Source organism: Oncorhynchus keta, chromosome 14 (genome assembly GCF_023373465.1).
Source record: "Oncorhynchus keta strain PuntledgeMale-10-30-2019 chromosome 14, Oket_V2, whole genome shotgun sequence".
In the NCBI taxonomy this organism is placed as follows: Eukaryota; Metazoa; Chordata; class Actinopteri; order Salmoniformes; family Salmonidae; genus Oncorhynchus; species Oncorhynchus keta.
This window is the reverse complement of record NC_068434.1, coordinates 2,224,767-2,246,513: the sequence shown is the minus strand read 5'-3', so window position 1 is coordinate 2,246,513 and position 21,747 is coordinate 2,224,767. Positions and strand designations below refer to the sequence as shown.

General features: G+C 44.1%; 1 protein-coding gene across 2 annotated transcripts in view; it reads right to left on the bottom strand.

The window, feature by feature from the left end:
• LOC118394100 (AT-rich interactive domain-containing protein 3A-like) overlaps positions 1 to 21,747 on the bottom strand; it is a 115,991-nt gene that overhangs the window by 70,904 nt on the left and 23,340 nt on the right. For both annotated transcript variants that reach the window (XM_052460822.1, XM_052460821.1), the window contains one exon: positions 14,650 to 14,733. In XM_052460822.1, coding sequence (XP_052316782.1) covers positions 14,650 to 14,733 — 84 coding nt within the window. The remainder of the gene's footprint in view (positions 1 to 14,649; positions 14,734 to 21,747) is intronic.

Here is a 21,747-nt window from a genome sequence, read left to right as displayed (position 1 = left end):
TGTAGTGGTGTGCTGTGTTATGTAGTGTTGTGTTGTGTTATGTAGTGGTGTGTTGTGTTGTGTTATTACATCAGACTGGTTAATGTCAAAGGTTTTCTGTGACTGTTATGACATCAGACTGGTTAATGTCAAAGGTTTTCAGTGACTGTTATTACATCAGACTGGTTAATGTCAAAGGTTTTCTGTGACTGTTATTACATCAGACTGGTTAATGTCAAAGGTTTTCTGTGACTGTTATGACATCAGACTGGTTAATGTCAAAGGTTTTCTGTGACTGTTATTACATCAGACTGGTTAATGTCAAAGGTGTTCTGTGACTGTTATTACATCAGACTGGTTAATGTCAAAGGTGTTCTGTGACTGTTATTACATCAGACTGGTTAATGTCAAAGGTTTTCTGTGACTGTTATTACATCAGACTGGTTACTGTCAAAGGTTTTCTGTGACTGTTATTACATCAGACTGGTTAATGTCAAAGGTTTTCTGTGACTGTTATTACATCAGACTGGTTACTGTCAAAGGTTTTCTGTGACTGTTATTACATCAGACTGGTTACTGTCAAAGGTTTTCTGTGACTGTTATTACATCAGACTGGTTACTGTCAAAGGTTTTCTGTGACTGTTATTACATCAGACTGGTTAATGTCAAAGGTGTTCTGTGACTGTTATTACATCAGACTGGTTACTGTCAAAGGTTTTCTGTGACTGTTATTACATCAGACTGGTTACTGTCAAAGGTTTTCTGTGACTGTTATTACATCAGACTGGTTAATGTCAAAGGTTTTCTTTTAACGCTTTTTTATGGTTAAATTAATTCTACATTCAGTTTTGTTTATTTTATTTTAATTTTTATATTTTTTATATTTAACCGTTATTTAACTTGGCAAGTCAGTTAAGAACAAAATCTAATTTACATTAACGGCCTACCGGGGAACAGGTTAACTGCCTGTTGACTGCCGAAATAAGGGAATTATCTTTACACAATATTTACACCTGTAAATTTACAGTTGGGAGTCTAGACTATCGACAAATGGATAAGTAACTAAGTTACTTAGTTATAGTTAGTTAATAACCAGTGAAGAATATGTCTAATAATTCAATCATCAGGTCAATAAGCCAATAGAAGCCAAATCATTTTGAAAATAGGTTAGTCTGATGGCGTAGATGTTAATGAGATTACCATAACTGTAATGAACTTCGTCTGTTGTTTGAAGAGAGTCAGACCGAAATGCAGCGTGTCTGAAAATAGGTTAGTCTGATGGCGTAGATGTTAATGAGATTACCATAACTGCATTTGTCCAATAGATGAATGTGTGGATGGAGGTAAACCGGGCCATATGGGAGCAGACCTAAATGGCATGATATCAGGGACCTGGCTGCACCATTAGTTGTGTTCCCAATATGTCTAAACAAAGGGGAGGTGAAAGGTCAGGCATCACAGACAATATCTAACTATGTCTAAACAAAGGAGAGGGACTGAGTGTAAGTCGCTTTGGATAAAAGCGTCTGCTAAATGGCATATATTATTATTATATTATTATATTCACCTCATTCAAATCATATGAGGGTTAGTGTGATCTCTTAGTGATCTCTGACCAACTGAGGAATCCAGGTTCTGTGTCCCACATGGCACCCTATTCGCTATGGGCCCTGATCAAAAGGAGTGTAGTCTACAGTATAGGGAATAGGGAGCCATTTGGGACACAGCCCGGGAGCAGTAATCAGAGCAGTAAGTAGTGTCCTAACACAGGGCTCGGGGTATGTGGGTCAGTCCCAAACAGAAAGAGTGTCAAGCAAGCTCCTGTTAAGACGTCACAGTACCCATTCATCAGCTGATAAAATAGGATACCCTATTTGCCAGGCATTGCATTCTTAAACACACAGACTTGGGGTTTGGCAGCAAGGACAATATGTGTCTATCATTTAACAATGATTGACAAAATCATCATTCATTTACTACAGGAATGGGTGTGATGTCTTAATTAATGGGCTCAGTCAAAGGAATTGAAATCAGTCCTCACCTACACTAGTTTATTCATTTATTTAACTAGGAAAGTCAGTTAAGAACTAATTCTTATTTTCAATGACAGCCTAGGAATAGTGGGTTCTGCCTGTTCAAGGGCAGAAAGACAGATTTGTACCTTGTCAGCTCAGGGATTTGAACTTGCAACCTTCTGGGTACTAGTCCAACGCTCTAAACACTAGGCTCCCCTGCCGCCCCACTAGTGGGGATCACACGTAAAGATCTAGGTGTGAAGGTGCTATGCGAATAGTTCTGGTCACTGAACTGTGCAGCCGGTCGGAGGACCATGAGGAGCCTCATTTCCTTAGTTATCTGTTATAAATATTTATTAGTTAGAGAGAGTGAGTGAGTCCGACCCCCTTTCCTGGACCACTTGGGTCTGCCTGTTGACTATTGTTTTAAGAAAAGACCACTGTTGACCATTGTTTTAAGAAAATACCACTGTTGACCATTTAAGACAAGACCACTGACAATTTTTTTAAGACAGGACCACTGTTGACCATTTTTTTAAGACAAGACCACTGTTGACCATTGTTTTAAGACAAGACCACTGTTGACCATTGTTTTAAGACAAGACCACTGTTGACCATTTTTTTAAGACAAGACCACTGTTGACCATTTTTTTAAGACAAGACCACTGTTGACCATTGTTTTAAGACAAGACCACTGTTGACCATTGTTTTAAGACAGAACCACTGACCATTGTTTTAAGTGCTGACTCCCTCCTTCCCTCCAGAATGATATTGGCTTCCATGGGCCTCTGCTTTTTTCTTCCATAGGGGCAAATATAGATTTTTCATCCCCCATGTGAGGCAGTCTGAATAATTAGTTATCGTCTCCTCCCAGCGAGTGTGGCTCCTACTACGGCCAACCGGACATTTGTCAGGAAAGAGAGCTGATAGGCTATGAATTGAATTGATAAGGGGAAAAAAAATCATCATTAGTCTTTATTTAGGGAGAATGTTCTCATGTGGGCTGATAAAGATCGCTAAGGAGTTTTAGTGGGGGCAGTAACTGAAGATTGGCTACAGAGGAGTCCTGGTCACTAGGTCTTCAAATCAAACTTTATTTGTCACGTGCACTAAATACAACAGTGAAATGCTTACTTACAGGCTCTAACCAATGGTGCAAAAAAGGTGTGCGGTGAACAACAGGTAGGTAAAGAAACAGTAAAAAGACAGACTATATACAGTAGAGAGGTTATATACAGTAGAGAGGCTATATACAGTAGAGAGGCTATATACAGTAGAGAGGTTATATACAGTAGAGAGGTTATATACAGTAGAGAGGCTATATACAGTAGAGAGGCTATATACAGTAGAGAGGCTATATACAGTAGAGAGGTTATATACAGTAGAGAGGTTATATACAGTAGAGGCTATATACAGTAGAGGCTATATACAGTAGAGAGGTTATATACAGTAGAGAGGTTATATACAGTAGAGAGGTTATATACAGTAGAGAGGCTATATACAGTAGAGAGGCTATATACAGTAGAGAGGCTTTATACAGTAGAGAGGTTATATACAGTAGAGAGGCTATATACAGTAGAGAGGTTATATACAGTAGAGAGGCTATATACAGTAGAGAGGCTATATACAGTAGAGAGGCTTTATACAGTAGAGAGGTTATATACAGTAGAGAGGTTATATACAGTAGAGAGGCTATATACAGTAGAGGCTATATACAGTAGAGAGGTTATATACAGTAGAGAGGTTATATACAGTAGAGAGGTTATATACAGTAGAGAGGCTATATACAGTAGAGAGGCTATATACAGTAGAGGCTATATACAGTAGAGAGGTTATATACAGTAGAGAGGCTATATACAGTAGAGAGGCTTTATACAGTAGAGAGGTTATATACAGTAGAGAGGTTATATACAGTAGAGAGGCTATATACAGTAGAGGCTATATACAGTAGAGGCTATATACAGTAGAGGCTATATACAGTAGAGGCAATATACAGTAGAGGCTATATACAGGAGAGGCTATATACAGGAGAGGCTATATACAGTAGAGGCTATATACAGTAGAGGCTATATACAGTAGATGGGCTATATACAGTAGATGGGCTATATACAGTAGAGGGGCTATATACAGTAGATGGGCTATATACAGTAGATGGGCTATATACAGTAGATAGGCTATATACAGTAGAGGGGCTATATACAGTAGAGGGGCTATATACAGTAGAGGGACTATATACAGTAGAGGGGCTATAAAAGTAGCGAGGCTATATACAGTAGCGAGGCTACATACAGACACCGGTTAGTCAGGCTGATTGAGGTAGTGTGTACATGTAGATATGGTTAAAGTGACGATGCATATATGATGAACAGAGAGTAGCAGTAGAGTAAAAAGAGGGGTTGTAGGTGATGGGACACAATGCAGACAGCCCGGTTAGCCAATGTGCTGGTTGGTTGGGCCAATTGAGGTATTATGTACATGAATGTATAGTTAAAGTGACTATGCATATATGATAAACAGAGAGTAGCAGGGGGCTCACAATGCAAATAGTCTTTTTATTATTTTATGATGAGCCACCAGAGCTTGCAAATATTTATTAATAAACAGCCAAACAAAAGAGGATAAAAAACTAAAGAATAAACAATGAAAACCCGAACGACCAAAAAAAAAAAAGCGAAGGTAAAAACGTTTTTAAATATGTCCACAGCTTCGGGCCCACTCAGGTATTGTATGTGGAGCAAATTAATCAAGAATGCAATATCACTTCTTTTAAAACCGTTTCATCTTTATCTCACACAGTTGAGGCCCAAAAGAGGCTCAAAAAAGCCACTTTACAGTATGTCCCCATGGAAAGGGGACCAGCCCCCCAAAATAACACCGTTGCGATTATAACCTTCCTTTGTTTGTTTTGCAATGTTATTCTGACCAAGGAAAACAAAGACAGGAAGTCCAACTGTTTCCTTCTAACACCAGAGGATCTATATAGGGTTTTTTAAGAACTGTATCAGGTTTGTATTGATTCTAACTACACTTCCAATCTGATTTTACTGATTTCTTTCCTGATCCTGGCGATAGAGCAGCTGAGGCCCAGGCTTGGGGGCACGATTCCTCTTTATTACAGTTAATATGGATTTAATGGCATTCATCAACTAGTTTGTCCTCTTCCTATTGCCTTTTTTCTCATCCAGTGCACACTTAACACTCTTAACACACTACGTTCACTCCGAGGTGTCCGGTAGCCGGGACAAAGAACCTCCTCGCCTGCTGAAGACAAACTATTTCCCGACTGGCTCAGGGATTCCACTGGGAATTCTTCATACATTTTTTTTTTTTTTTTTAAAGGACTCATTGATGAATAATCTCTTATTCTCTTCATCTTCTAGAGACGGGTTGAGATGGACATGAGGATGGATTGTCTGCTATCTAATGAAATCAAACGAAATGACACAGGAAATAACTCGATCTTAGATGGATTCAGCACCAACTAAACAAAGGCCCTGAATGAAGAATGTCTGTCTGAGGAAAGGAGACTGACCTATCAAAGACGTTTCTAAAGCAATGAAAACATGTCATTTTCTTCTATTTTAAATTATGTTGTTTATTAGACATTGCAAAGGGCAATGACCATTTCAAAATGACCTCCAGAATGGAAGCATTACGTTAGGTGTTGTATTAAAGGGACATTTCAAAATGACGTCCAGAATGGAAGCATTACGTTAGGTGTTGTATTAAAGGGACATTTCAAAATGACCTCCAGAATGGAAGCATTACATTAGGTGTTGTATTAAAGGGACATTTCAAAATGACCTCCAGAATGGAAGCATTACATTAGGTGTTGTATTAAAGGGACATTTCAAAATGACCTCCAGAATGGAAGCATTACATTAGGTGTTGTATTAAAGGGACATTTCAAAATGACCTCCAGAATGGAAGCATTACATTAGGTGTTGTATTAAAGGGACATTTATTAAAGGGACATTTCAAAATGACCTCCAGAATGGAAGCATTACATTAGGTGTTGTATTAAAGGGACATTTCAAAATGACCTCCAGAATGGAAGCATTACGTTAGGTGTTGTATTAAAGGGACATTTCAAAATGACCTCCAGAATGGAAGCATTACATTAGGTGTTGTATTAAAGGGACATTTCAAAATGACCTCCAGAATGGAAGCATTACATTAAGTGTTGTATTAAAGGGACATTTCAAAATGTTTCTGTCATGTTCATCATCTCCAGCACCACGCCAAACATCAACAAATGTGAAAATTGCGCATTTCTATGTTTTGTAGTAAAGCATTACAGTTTTATAACCATCCTAGACAGATATCAACAGTTTTATAACCATCCTAGACAGATACAAGGACAGATATCAACAGTTTTATAACCATCCTAGACAGATACAAGGACAGATATCAACAGTTTTATAAATAATAACCATCCTAGACAGATATCAACAGTTTTATAACCATCCTAGACAGATATCAACAGTTTTATAACCATCCTAGACAGATACAAGGACAGATATCAACAGTTTTATAAATAATAACCATCCTAGACAGATCAACAGTTTTATAACCATCCTAGACAGATATCAACAGTTTTATAACCATCCTAGACAGATATCAACAGTTTTATAACCATCCTAGACAGATACAAGGACAGATATCAACAGTTTTATAAATAATAACCATCCTAGACAGATATCAACAGTTTTATAACCATCCTAGAAAGATATCAACAGTTTTATAACCATCCTAGACAGATATCAACAGTTTTATAACCATCCTAGACAGATACAAGGACAGATATCAACAGTTTTATAACCATCCTAGACAGATATCAACAGTTTTATAACCATCCTAGACAGATACAAGGACAGATATCAACAGTTTTATAACCATCCTAGACAGATATCAACAGTTTTATAACCATCCTAGACAGATATCAACAGTTTTATAACCATCCTAGACAGATATCAACAGTTTTATAACCATCCTAGACAGATACAAGGACAGATATCAACAGTTTTATAACCATCCTAGACAGATATCAACAGTTTTATAACCATCCTAGACAGATATCAACAGTTTTATAACCATCCTAGACAGATATCAACAGTTTTATAACCATCCTAGACAGATACAAGGACAGATATCAACAGTTTTATAACCATCCTAGACAGATATCAACAGTTTTATAACCATCCTAGACAGATACAAGGACAGATATCAACAGTTTTATAACCATCCTAGACAGATACAAGGACAGATATCAACAGTTTTATAACCATCCTAGACAGATATCAACAGTTTTATAACCATCCTAGACAGATACAAGGACAGATATCAACAGTTTTATAACCATCCTAGACAGATATCAACAGTTTTATAACCATCCTAGACAGATATCAACAGTTTTATAACCATCCTAGACAGATACAAGGACAGATATCAACAGTTTTATAACCATCCTAGACAGATACAAGGACAGATATCAACAGTTTTATAACCATCCTAGACAGATATCAACAGTTTTATAACCATCCTAGACAGATATCAACAGTTTTATAACCATCCTAGACAGATACAAGGACAGATATCAACAGTTTTATAACCATCCTAGACAGATACAAGGACAGATATCAACAGTTTTATAACCATCCTAGACAGATACAAGGACAGATATCAACAGTTTTATAACCATCCTAGACAGATACAAGGACAGATATCAACAGTTTTATAACCATCCTAGACAGATATCAACAGTTTTATAACCATCCTAGACAGATGCAAGGACAGATATCAACAGTTTTAACCACGTTTTGACACTTTCCAGAGGGTGTTTCCATTTACTTTGCTGACAAACATTGGGAGTAAAACAACCTTTATATTTTGGGTTCTGATAGGGTACGGCAGTTGAACTAAACTCATGAGGCTCTGTAACGTCCGTCTGAAGAAGTAGACCAAGGTGCAGCGTGGTAAGTGTTCATGATCTTTAATACTCAGAACACCAAACCAAAACAACAAAATGAATACCGAACGTCACGTTCTGCCGGCTTCACAGAGATAACAAAAAAACAAGATCCCACAACATAGGTGGGAAAACAGACTGCCTTAGTGTGATTCCCAATCAGAGACAACGATAGACCGCTCTCCTTGATTGAGAACCATACCCCGGCCAAAACATAGAATGCCCACCCCACATCACACCCTGACCTAAGCAAATAGATGAATAAAACTTATATCTAAGGTCAGGGCGTGATAAGTTATATCCTATCAAGAATCAACGGAGATATATATAATTCATTTATGCAGATTGCCCTTTTAAGGAACTAACTGCTGGACAGAAGCCTACTGTTTATTAACTTCCACCAGGGTTCTGCTTGATTGTCAGCCATCTTGTCAGCCATCTTGTCAGCCATCTTGTCAACCATCTTGTCAGCCATCTTGTCAGTCATCTTGTCAGCCATCTTGTCAGTCATCTTGTCAACCATCTTGTCAGTCATCTTGTCAGTCATCTTGTCAGCCATCTTGTCAGCCATCTTGTCAGTCATCTTGTCAGTCATCTTGTCAGTCATCTTGTCAGCCATCTTGTCAGTCATCTTGTCAACCATCTTGTCAGTCATCTTGTCAGTCATCTTGTCAGTCATCTTGTCAGCCATCTTGTCAGCCATCTTGTCAGTCATCTTGTCAGTCATCTTGTCAGCCATCTTGTCAGCCATCTTCAACCTATTGATTGTATTTATAATGGGCTCACACACACAGACGGTCAGCCTGTCTCCATAGACCTAATGATTAAACTTTAGCCCATCAACACCAATCACTGACTTCAACATGGAGACATGAGTCACTTGTTATCTACAACACCAATTCACTGGTTTATGTCATGACCTAGCCTACACACACACACACACACACACACACACACACACACACACACACACACACACACACACACACACACACACACACACACACACACACACACACACACACACACACACACACACACACACACACACACACACACACCAATTCCTGGTTTATGTCATGACCTAGCCTACACACACACACACACACACACACACACACACACACACACACACACACACACACACACACACACACACACACACACACACACACACACACACACACACACACACACACACACACACACACACACACACACACACACACACACACACACCCACACACACCTATTCCTGGTTTATGTAGGATTTAGCAGGCGCCTTCACGGTTTGTTGAATGAGCTGATAAAGTTGAACGTGGGGGAGGGGCATCCATCAGAACGACAACAGAAACACCATGTATCATAACAACATGACTGTCTTGCCTTGGTTTCCTTGGTAACAGAAACACCATGTATCATAACAACATGACTGTCTTGCCTTGGTTTCCTTGGTAACAGAAACACCATGTATCATAACAACATGACTGTCTTGCCTTGGTTTCCTTGGTAACAGAAACACCATGTATCATAACAACATGACTGTCTTGCCTTGGTTTCCTTGGTAACAGAAACACCATGTATCATAACAACATGACTGTCTTGCCTTGGTTTCCTTGGTAACAGAAACACCATGTATCATAACAACATGACTGTCTTGCCTTGGTTTCCTTGGTAACAGAAACACCATGTATCATAACAACATGACTGTCTTGCCTTGGTTTCCTTGGTAACAGAAACACCATGTATCATAACAACATGACTGTCTTGCCTTGGTTTCCTTGGTAACAGAAACACCATGTATCATAACAACATGACTGTCTTGCCTTGGTTTCCTTGGTAACAGAAACACCATGTATCATAACAACATGACTGTCTTGCCTTGGTTTCCTTGGTAACAGAAACACCATGTATCATAACAACATGACTGTCTTGCCTTGGTTTCCTTGGTAACAGAAACACCATGTATCATAACAACATGACTGTCTTGCCTTGGTTTCCTTGGTAACAGAAACACCATGTATCATAACAACATGACTGTCTTGCCTTGGTTTCCTTGGTAACAGAAACACCATGTATCATAACAACATGACTGTCTTGCCTTGGTTTCCTTGGTAACAGAAACACCATGTATCATAACTACATGACTGTCTTGCCTTGGTTTCCTTGGTAACAGAAACACCATGTATCATAACAACATGACTGTCTTGCCTTGGTTTCCTTGGTAACAGAAACAGCTGTAGTTACATTAGCTGGTCAAAAGCTTTGGTACATTCCCTATATAGTGCACTACTTTAGACCAGAGCCCTATTCCCTATATAGTGCACTACTTTAGACCAGAGCCCTATTCCCTATATAGTGCACTACTTTAGACCAGAGCCCTATTCCCTATATAGTGCACTACTTTAGACCAGAGCCCTATTCCCCTATATAGTGCACTACTTTAGACCAGAGCCCTATTCCCTATATAGTGCACTACTTTAGACTAGAGTCCCATTCCCTATATAGTGCACTACTTTAGACCAGAGCCCTATTCCCTATATAGTACACTACTTTAGACCAGAGCCCTATTCCCTATATAGTACACTACTTTCGACCAGAGCCTATAGGGCTCCATAGGGAACAAGGTGCCATTTGGGACAGCTTAACTGCCTTATTTTACAACCTAGAAGAGTGTTTTTAAACCCTAGATGTGTCGACCAGAAAGTTGTCTGCCTGTCTAATGTGTGTGTGTGTGTGGGGGGGGGGTTGATCTAATAATTAATTTGACTAGAAGGTGTATTTAAAATACGGGAGGCAGGTAGCATGGTGGGAAGAGAAGTAGAGTTGGGCCAGTAACCAAACGGTTTATGGATCAAATCCCCGAGCTGACAAGGTACAAATGTGTCATTCTACCCCAGAGTGAGGCAGTTAACCCACTGTTCCCCTGAACAAGGCAGTTAACCCCACTGTTCCCCTGAGCAAGGCAGTTAACCCCACTGTTCCCCTGAGCAAGGCAGTTAACCCCACTGTTCCCCTGAACAAGGCAGTTAACCCCACTGTTCCCCTGAACAAGGCAGGTAACCCACTGTTCCCCTGAACAAGGCAGTTAACCCACTGTTCCCCTGAGCAAGGCAGTTAACCCACTGTTCCCCTGAACAAGGCAGTTAACCACACTGTTCCCTGAACAAGGCAGTTAACCCCACTGTTCCCTGAACAAGGCAGTTAACCACACTGTTCCCCTGAACAAGGCAGTTAACCCCACTGTTCCCCTGAACAAGGCAGTTAACCCCACTGTTCCCCTGAGCAAGGCAGTTAAACCCACTGTTCCCTGAGCAAGGCAGTTAACACCACTGTTCCCCTGAACAAGGCAGTTAACCCCACTGTTCCCCTGAACAAGGCAGTTAACCCCACTGTTCCCTGAACAAGGCAGTTAACCCCACTGTTCCCCTGAACAAGGCAGTTAACCCACTGTTCCCCTGAACAAGGCAGTTAACCCACTGTTCCCTGAACAAGGCAGTTAACCACACTGTTCCCTGAACAAGGCAGTTAACCCACTGTTCCCCTGAACAAGGCAGTTAACCACACTGTTCCCCTGAACAAGGCAGTTAACCCACTGTTCCCCTGAACAAGGCAGTTAACCACACTGTTCCCTGAACAAGGCAGTTAACCCCACTGTTCCCTGAACAAGGCAGTTAACCCCACTGTTCCCCTGAACAAGGCAGTTAACCCCACTGTTCCCCTGTACAAGGCAGTTAACCCCACTGTTCCCCTGAACAAGGCAGTTAACCCCACTGTTCCCCTGAACAAGGCAGGTAACCCACTGTTCCCCTGAACAAGGCAGTTAACCCACTGTTCCCCTGAGCAAGGCAGTTAACCCACTGTTCCCATGAACAAGGCAGTTAACCCACCGTTCCCCTGAACAAGGCAGTTAACCCACTGTTCCCCTGAACAAGGCAGTTAACCCACTGTTCCCCTGAGCAAGGCAGTTAACCCACTGTTCCCCTGAACAAGGCAGTTAACCCACTGTTCCCATGAACAAGGCAGTTAACCCACTGTTCCCCTGAGCAAGGCAGTTAACCCACTGTTCCCCTGAACAAGGCAGTTAACCCACTGTTCCCATGAACAAGGCAGTTAACCCACTGTTCCCCTGAACAAGGCAGTTAACCCACTGTTCCCCTGAACAAGGCAGTTAACCCACTGTTCCCCTGAACAAGGCAGTTAACCCACTGTTCCCCTGAACAAGGCAGTTAACCCACTGTTCCCCTGAGCAAGGCAGTTAACCCACTGTTCCCCTGAACAAGGCAGTTAACCCACTGTTCCCATGAACAAGGCAGTTAACCCACAGTTCCCCTGAACAAGGCAGTTAACCCACAGTTCCCCTGAACAAGGCAGTTAACCCACTGTTGCCCTGAGCAAGGCAGTTAACCCACGGTTCCCCTGAACAAGGCAGTTAACCCACTGTGCCCCCTGTATATAGCCTCCACATTGATTCTGTACAGTAATACCCTGTATATAGCCTCCACATTGACTCTGTACCGTAATACCCTGTATATAGCCTCCACATTGACTCTGTACCGGTACCACCTGTATATAGCCTCCACATTGACTCTGTACCGGTACCCCCTGTATATAGCCTCCACATTGACTCTGTACCGGTACCCCCTGTATATAGCCTCCACATTGACTCTGTACCGGTACCCCCTGTATATAGCCTCCACATTGACTCTGTACCGGTACCCCCTGTATATAGCCTCCACATTGACTCTGTACCGGTACCCCCTGTATATAGCCTCCACATTGACTCTGTACCGGTACCCCCTGTATATAGTCTCCACATTGACTCTGTACCGGTACCCCCTGTATATAGCCTCCACATTGACTCTGTACCGGTACCCCCTGTATATAGCCTCCACATTGACTCTGTACCGTAATACCCTGTATATAGCCTCCACATTGACTCTGTACCGTAATACCCTGTATATAGCCTCCACATTGACTCTGTACCGTAATACCCTGTATATAGCCTCCACATTGACTCTGTACCGTAACACCCTGTATATAGCCTCCACATTGACTCTGTACCGTAATACCCTGTATATAGCCTCCACATTGACTCTGTACCGTAATACCCTGTATATAGCCTCCACATTGACTCTGTACCGTAATACCCTGTATATAGCCTCCACATTGACTCTGTACCGTAACACCCTGTATATAGCCTCCACATTGACTCTGTACCGTAATACCCTGTATATAGCCTCCACATTGACTCTGTACCGGTGCCGGTGAAATGCTGAATACAACAGGTGTAGTAGACCTTACAGTGAAATACTGAATACAACAGGTGTAGTAGACCTTACAGTGAAATGCTGAATACAACAGGTGTAGTAGACCTTACAGTGAAATGCTGAATACTACAGGTGTAGTAGACCTTACAGTGAAATGCTGAATACAACAGGTGTAGTAGACCTTACAGTGAAATGCTGAATACTACAGGTGTAGTAGACCTTACAGTGAAATGCTGAATACAACAGGTGTAGTAGACCTTACAGTGAAATGCTGAATACAACAGGTGTAGTAGACCTTACAGTGAAATGCTGAATACAGCAGGTGTAGTAGACCTCACAGTGAAATGCTGAATACTACAGGTGTAGTAGACCTCACAGTGAAATGCTGAATACAACAGGTGTAGTAGACCTTACAGTGAAATGCTGAATGCTGAATACAACAGGTGTAGTAGACCTTACAGTGAAATGCTGAATGCTGAATACAACAGGTGTAGTAGACCTTACAGTGAAATGCTGAATGCTGAATACAACAGGTGTAGTAGACCTTACAGTGAAATGCTGAATACAGCAGGTGTAGTAGACCTCACAGTGAAATGCTGAATACAACAGGTGTAGTAGACCTCACAGTGAAATGCTGAATACAGCAGGTGTAGTAGATCTTACAGTGAAATGCTGAATACAACAGGTGTAGTAGACCTTACAGTGAAATGCTGAATACAACAGGTGTAGTAGACCTCACAGTGAAATGCTGAATACAACAGGTGTAGTAGACCTCACAGTGAAATGCTGAATACAACAGGTGTAGTCGACCTCACAGTGAAATGCTGAATACAACAGGTGTAGTAGACCTCACAGTCAAATGCTGAATACAACAGGTGTAGTAGACCTTACAGTGAAATGCTGAATACAACAGGTGTAGTAGACCTCACAGTGAAATGCTGAATACAACAGGTGTAGTAGACCTCACAGTGAAATGCTGAATACAACAGGTGTAGTAGGCCTCACAGTCAAATGCTGAATACAACAGGTGTAGTAGACCTTACAGTGAAATGCTGAATACAACAGGTGTAGTAGACCTTACAGTGAAATGCTGAATACAATAGATATGGTTAAAGGAACTATGCATATATGATGAACAGAGAGTAGCAGTAGCGTAAAGAGAGGTTGGCGGGTGGTGGGACACAATGCAGATAGCCCGGTGAGCCAATGTGCGGGAGCACTGGTTGGTTGGGCCAATTGAGGTAGTATGTACATGAATGTATAGTTAAAGTGACTATGCATATATGATAAACAGAGAGTAGCAGCAGTGTAAAAGAGGGGTTGGGGGGGCGGGGGGGGGAACACAATGCAAATAGTCCGGGTGGGGTTGGGTGTGGGTGTCGGGGTGGGGTGTGGATGTGGGGGAGGGGTTACTGACCTCCTGAATCAGCGACGAGGAGCCGCCACCGATACCGACACTTGAATTTCCCAGCTTCCTCTCTGGTGCACTGCCTTGTCCTGACTGAACACATTTTAAAGGACAAAACAGATGATGATCTCTTCAGTGGACAGGAAGGAAAACAAACAACCTGACCACAACCTGACCACAACCTGACCACAACCTGACTACAACCTGACCACAACCTGACCACAAGCTGACTACAACCTGACCACAAGCTGACCACAACCTGACCACAACCTGACCACAACCTGACTACAACCTGACTACACACTGACCACAACCTGACCACACACTGACCACAACCTGACCACAACCTGACCACAAGCTGACTACAACCTGACCACAACCTGACCACAACCTGACCACAACCTGACTACACACTGACCACAACCTGACCACAACCTGACTACACACTGACCACAACCTGACTACACACTGACCATACCCTGACCACACACTGACCACAACCTGACCACAACCAGACCACAACCTGACCACAACCTGACCACAACCAGACCACACACTGACCAGAACCTGGCTACACACTGACCACAACCTGGCTACACCCTGACCACAACCTGACCACAACCAGACCACACACTGACCACAACCTGACCACATCCTGACCACACACTGACCACAACCTGACCACAACCTGAACACAACCTGACCACACGCTGACCACAACCTGACCACAACCTGGCTACAACCTGGCCACAACCTGACCACAACCTGGCTACAACCTGACCACAACCTGGCTACAACCTGACCACACACTGACCACAACCTGACCACAACCTGACCACACACTGACCACAACCTGACCACACACTGACCACAACCTGACTACACACTGACCACACACTGACCACAACCTGAACACAACCTGACTACACACTGACCACAACCAGACCACACACTGACCACAACCTGACCACAAACATTTAGTCCCCACCATGGATCTAATAGGAACAGCCCACTTTAATATAAAGGGAAGGGAAATTAAAATGTATAGGCTGCTGAGAAAAGTTTACCACATTTATGATAAAACAAAATGGAGTCTATTTGGGTAAGATCATTCAACATAAACATGAACAAAAACAAAAACGTAATTTTACTATGATGAAATTGTCTTTCTACAAAGTGTATAATTCCAAAATACATTTAAATATGTAATAGGCAATACACACCACAAACGCACCCCGAGGGGGATTAAGATGCTAAATGAACGTAAAGAGTGTAGCATGGAGCTAGTTGATGAATGTAAAGAGTGTAGCATGGAGCTAGTTCATGAATGTAAAGAGTGTAGCATGGAGCTAGTTGATGAATGTAAAGAGTGTAGCATGGAGCTAGTTCATGAATGTGAAGAGTGTAGCATGGAGCTAGTTGATGAATGTAAAGAGTGTAGCATGGAGCTAGTTCATGAATGTAAAGAGTGTAGCATGGAGCTAGTTGATGAATGTAAAGAGTGTAGCATGGAGCTAGTTCATGAATGTGAAGAGTGTAGCATGGAGCTAGTTCATGAATGTAAAGAGTGTAGCATGGAGCTAGTTCATGAATGTAAAGAGTGTAGCATGGAGCTAGTTCATGAATGTGAAGAGTGTAGCATGGAGCTAGTTCATCTTAGTTCATGAATGTAAAGAGTGTAGCATGGAGCTAGTTGATGCATGTAAAGAGTGTAGCATGGAGCTAGTTCATGAATGTGAAGAGTGTAGCATGGAGCTAGTTCATGAATGTAAAGAGTGTAGCATGGAGCTATTTGATGAATGTAAAGAGTGTAGCATGGAGCTAGTTCATGAATGTAAAGAGTGTAGCATGGAGCTAGTTCATGCGAAACCATTCAATGTGGATGATGTTAGATGTCTCAGCAACAGGAAGGAGGAGTGATAACAGACACATGACAGGAAGAGAGAGACCATCCTGAGCTCATTGAAAGGGATCTTTATTTGCATCGGGATGGCTCTCTCTCTCTCTCTCTCTCTCTCTCTCTCTCTCTCTCTCTCTCTCTCTCCCTCTCTCTCTCTCTCCCTCTCTCTCTCTCTCTCATTCACCCGGCCTGGGTTTTATTATGGAGGCAGAGAAGAAGAGAAGAGTTCCTGTTTGACCGGTGCTTCTGAGAAGGAGAGAAGCCTGGGCTTCAGAAGACATGACAACATTATACCCTGTGTGTAGGCCTTAGGTCAGGATGTACACAGAGAAAGAAGACGATTGACCTGAAGCACACAAACAACTAGACCTACCGCAGCCTAAGCATCAACACCAAGTTTTACTGCCTTAAAGCTGTGAACGATCTGAGAGACAAGGCAAGAAGGGCCTTCAACGCCATCAAAATAATCATAAAATGTGACATCTCAATTAGGATCTGGCAAAAAAAAATACTTCAATCAGTTATAGAACCCATTGCCCTTTATGGTTGTGAGGTCTGGGGTCCGCTCACCAACCAAGATTTCACAAAATGGGACAAACATCAAATTGAATCTCGGCATGTGGAATTCTGCAACAACAAACAAAAAAAGACAACGTAAAATCCCAAACAAGGAATGCAGAGCAGAATTAGGACCATTATATTAATTATACCTGTTAGTTTTCCACATCCAGAGAAGAGCTGTTCAATTCTACAACAACTGTGACAGTTGCAAAATGAAGCATTTCATTTTTTTAAACGATTTATTAAATATATATATATATTTTAAATATCCGTAACATACAATATACTTGCAGTGAAGCCCCTCAACAACGATGTCATACCAGTCAACCTACAGACTCCCATTCAGAGTGACACAAAGAAGCATCTGCTCAAGGGCATGTTGACAGGCCAAAAAATGTGAACCTGAACCCTCCAAGAGCCCCAAGGGCATGTTGACAGGCCAAAAAACGTGTGAACCCTCCAAGACCCCCACCTCCCCACAGTTCCCTCAAACAATTCGAGACCCCTCCCACAGTCCCCCCCCCCCAGAAGAAAAATGTCAAATTAAAAAATACAATGAATTCTATTCCCCATGAACCCCCAACACACCAACAACCAAGAGAATGGACCCCCACCCCCAAGAACCCCCAACGCGCCAACAACCAAGAGAATGAACCCCCACCCCCAAGAACCCCCAACGCACCAACAACCAAGAGAATGAACCCCCACCCCCAAGAGAAGAACCCCCAAGAACCCGCACCAACAACCAAGAGAATGAACCCCCACCCCCAAGAACCCCCAACGCACCAACAACCAAGAGAATGAACCCCACCCCCAAGAACCCCAACAACCAAGAGAATGAACCCCTCCCCCAAGAACCCCCAACGCCAACAACCAAGAGAATGAACCCCCACCCCCAAGAACCCCCAATGCGCCAACAACCAAGAGAATGATCCCCCACCCCCAAGAACCCCCAACGCGCCAACAACCAAGAGAATGATCCCCCACCCCCAAGAACCCCCAACGCGCCAACAACCAAGAGAATGAACCCCCACCCCCATGAACCCCCCAACGCGCCAACAACCAAGGGAATGAACCCCCACCCCCAAGAACCCCCAACGCGCCAACAACCAAGAGGATGAACCCCTACCCCCAAGAACCCCCCAACGCACCAACAACCAAGAGAATGAACCCCCACCCCCAAGAACCTCCCAACGCGCCAACAACCAAGAGAATGAACCCCCACCCCCAAGAACCCCCAACGCGCCAACAACCAAGAGAATGAACCCCACCCCCAAGAACCCCCCAACGCACCAACAACCAAGAGAATGAACCCCCACCCCCAAGAACCCCCCAACGCGCCAACAACCAAGAGAATGAACCCCACCCCCAAGAACCCCCAACGCACCAACAACCAGAGAATGAACCCCACCCCCAAGAACCCCCAATGCACCAACAACCAGAGAATGAGAAAGAACCCCCAATGCACCAACAACCAAGAGAATGAACCCCCCCCCAAGAACCCCCAACAACCAAGAGAATGAACCCCACCCCCAAGAACCCCCAATGCACCAACAACCAAGAGAATGATCCCCCACCCCCAAGAACCCCCCAACGCACCAACAACCAAGAGAATGAACCCACACCCCGAAGAACCCCACAACACATCAACAACCAAGAGAATGAACCCCCACCCCGAAGAACCCCCAACACACCAACAACCAAGAGAATGAACCCCCACCCCGAAGAACCCCCAACACACCAACAACCAAGAGAATGAACCCCACCCCCAAGAACCCCCAACACACCAACAACCAAGAGAATGAACCCCCACCCCGAAGAACCCCCAACACACCAACAACCAAGAGAATGAACCCCCACCCCGAAGAACCCCCCAACACACCAACAACCAAGAGAATGAACCCCCACCCCCAAGAACCCCCCAACGCACCAACAACCAAGAGAATGAACCCCCACCCCCAAGAACCCCCCAACGCACCAACAACCAAGAGAATGAACCCCACCCCCAAAACCCCCAATGCACCAACAACCAAGAGAATGAACCCCCACCCCCAAGAACCCCCAAAGCACCAACAACCAAGAGAATGAACCCCCACCCCCAAGAACCCCCCCAACAACCAAGAGAATGAACCCCCACCCCCAAGAACCCCCCAATGCACCAACAACCAAGAGAATGATCCCCCACCCCCAAGAACCCCCCAACGCACCAACAACCAAGAGAATGAACCCACAAGAACCCCCAACCCAAGAGAAGAACCCCCAACACACCAACAACCAAGAGAATGAACCCACACCCCCAAGAACCCCCAACGCGCCAACAACCAAGAGAATGACCCCGAAGAACCCCCCACCCAACCAAGAACCCCCAACGCGCCAACAACCAAGAGAATGACCCCCACCCCCAAGAACCCCCAACACGCCAACAACCAAGAGAATGAACCCCCACCCCCAAGAACCCCCAACACACCAACAACCAAGGGAATGAACCCCCACCCCCAAGAACCCCCAACACACCAACAACCAAGAGGATGAACCCCCACCCCAAGAACCCCCAACACACCAACAACCAAGAGAATGAACCCCCACCCCCAAGAACCCCCAACGCGCCAACAACCAAGAGAATGAACCCCCACCCCAAGAACCCCCAACGCACCAACAACCAAGAGAATGAACCCCACCCCCAAGAACCCCCAACGCACCAACAACCAAGAGAATGAACCCCCCCAAGAACCCCCAAGAACCCCCAAAGAACCACCAACAACCAAGAGAATGAACCCCACCCCCAAGAACCCCCAATGCACCAACAACCAAGAGAATGAACCCCACCCCCAAGAACCCCCAATGCACCAACAACCAAGAGAATGAACCCCCACCCCCAAGAACCCCCAACAACCAAGAGAATGAACCCCCACCCCCAAGAACCCCCAATGCACCAACAACCAAGAGAATGATCCCCCACCCCCAAGAACCCCCAACGCACCAACAACCAAGAGAATGAACCCACACCCCGAAGAACCCCACAACACACCAACAACCAAGAGAATGAACCCCCACCCCGAAGAACCCCCCAACACACCAACAACCAAGAGAATGAACCCCCACCCCGAAGAACCCCCCAACACACCAACAACCAAGAGAATGAACCCCCACCCCCAAGAACCCCCCAACACACCAACAACCAAGAGAATGAACCCCCACCCCGAAGAACCCCCAACACACCAATAACCAAGAGAATGAACCCCACCCCGAAGAACCCCCAACACACCAACAACCAAGAGAATGAACCCCCACCCCCAAGAACCCCCAACGCACCAACAACCAAGAGAATGAACCCCACCCCCAAGAACCCCCAACGCACCAACAACCAAGAGAATGAACCCCACCCTCAAGAACCCCCAATGCACCAACAACCAAGAGAATGAACCCCCACCCCCAAGAACCCCCAATGCACCAACAACCAAGAGAATGAACCCCCACCCCAAGAACCCCCAACAACCAAGAGAATGAACCCCCACCCCCAAGAACCCCCAATGCACCAACAACCAAGAGAATGATCCCCCACCCCAAAGAATCCCCCAACGCACCAACAACCAAGAGAATGAACCCACACCCCGAAGAACCCCCCAACACACCAACAACCAATAGAACGAACCCCCACCCCGAAGAACCCCCAACACACCAACAACCAAGAGAATGAACCCCCACCCCAAAGACACCCCCAACACACCAACAACCAAGAGAATGAACCCCCACCCCGAAGAACCCCCCAACGCACCAACAACCAAGAGAATGAACCCCCACCCCCAAGAACCCCCCAACGCGCCAACAACCAAGAGAATGAACCCCCACCCCGAAGAACCGCCCAACACACCAACAACCAAGAGAATGAACCCCCACCCCGAAGAACCCCCAACACACCAACAACCAAGAGAATGAACCCCCACCCCGAAGAACCCCCCAACACACCAACAACCAAGAGAATGAACAAAAGAGAAGAAAGCAAACGACAATATATAAATAAATGCAACAAAAGGACATCATACTGAAATCATAACAGCAATGCCTACTTGATATGTTTGTGTGCATGTCTGGCACTATTACATGTATGTGTGTGTTCTTGTATGTGTTTATTTGAATAAGAGTGTGTGTATATGTATGTGTACAAACACCTGCACTGCATCAGCCTCAGGCAAACCGGCATTAAAAACACCTTCACTGCATCAGCCTCAGGCAAACCGGCATTAAAAACACCTTCACTGCATCAGCCTCAGGCAAACTGGCATTAAAAACACCTTCACTGCATCAGCCTCAGGCAAACTGGCATTAAAAACACCTTCACTGCATCAGCCTCAGGCAAACTGGCATTAAAAACACCTTCACTGCATCAGCCTCAGGCAAACCGGCATTAAAAACACCTTCACTGCATCAGCCTCAGGAAAACCGGCATTAAAAACACCTTCACTGCATCTGCCTCAGGCAAACTGGCATTAAAAACACCTTCACTGCATCAGCCTCAGGCAAACTGGCATTAAAAACACCTTCACTGCATCAGCCTCAGGCAAACCGGCATTAAAAACACCTTCACTGCATCAGCCTCAGGCAAACCGACATTAAAAACACCTTCACTGCATCTGCCTCAGGCAAAC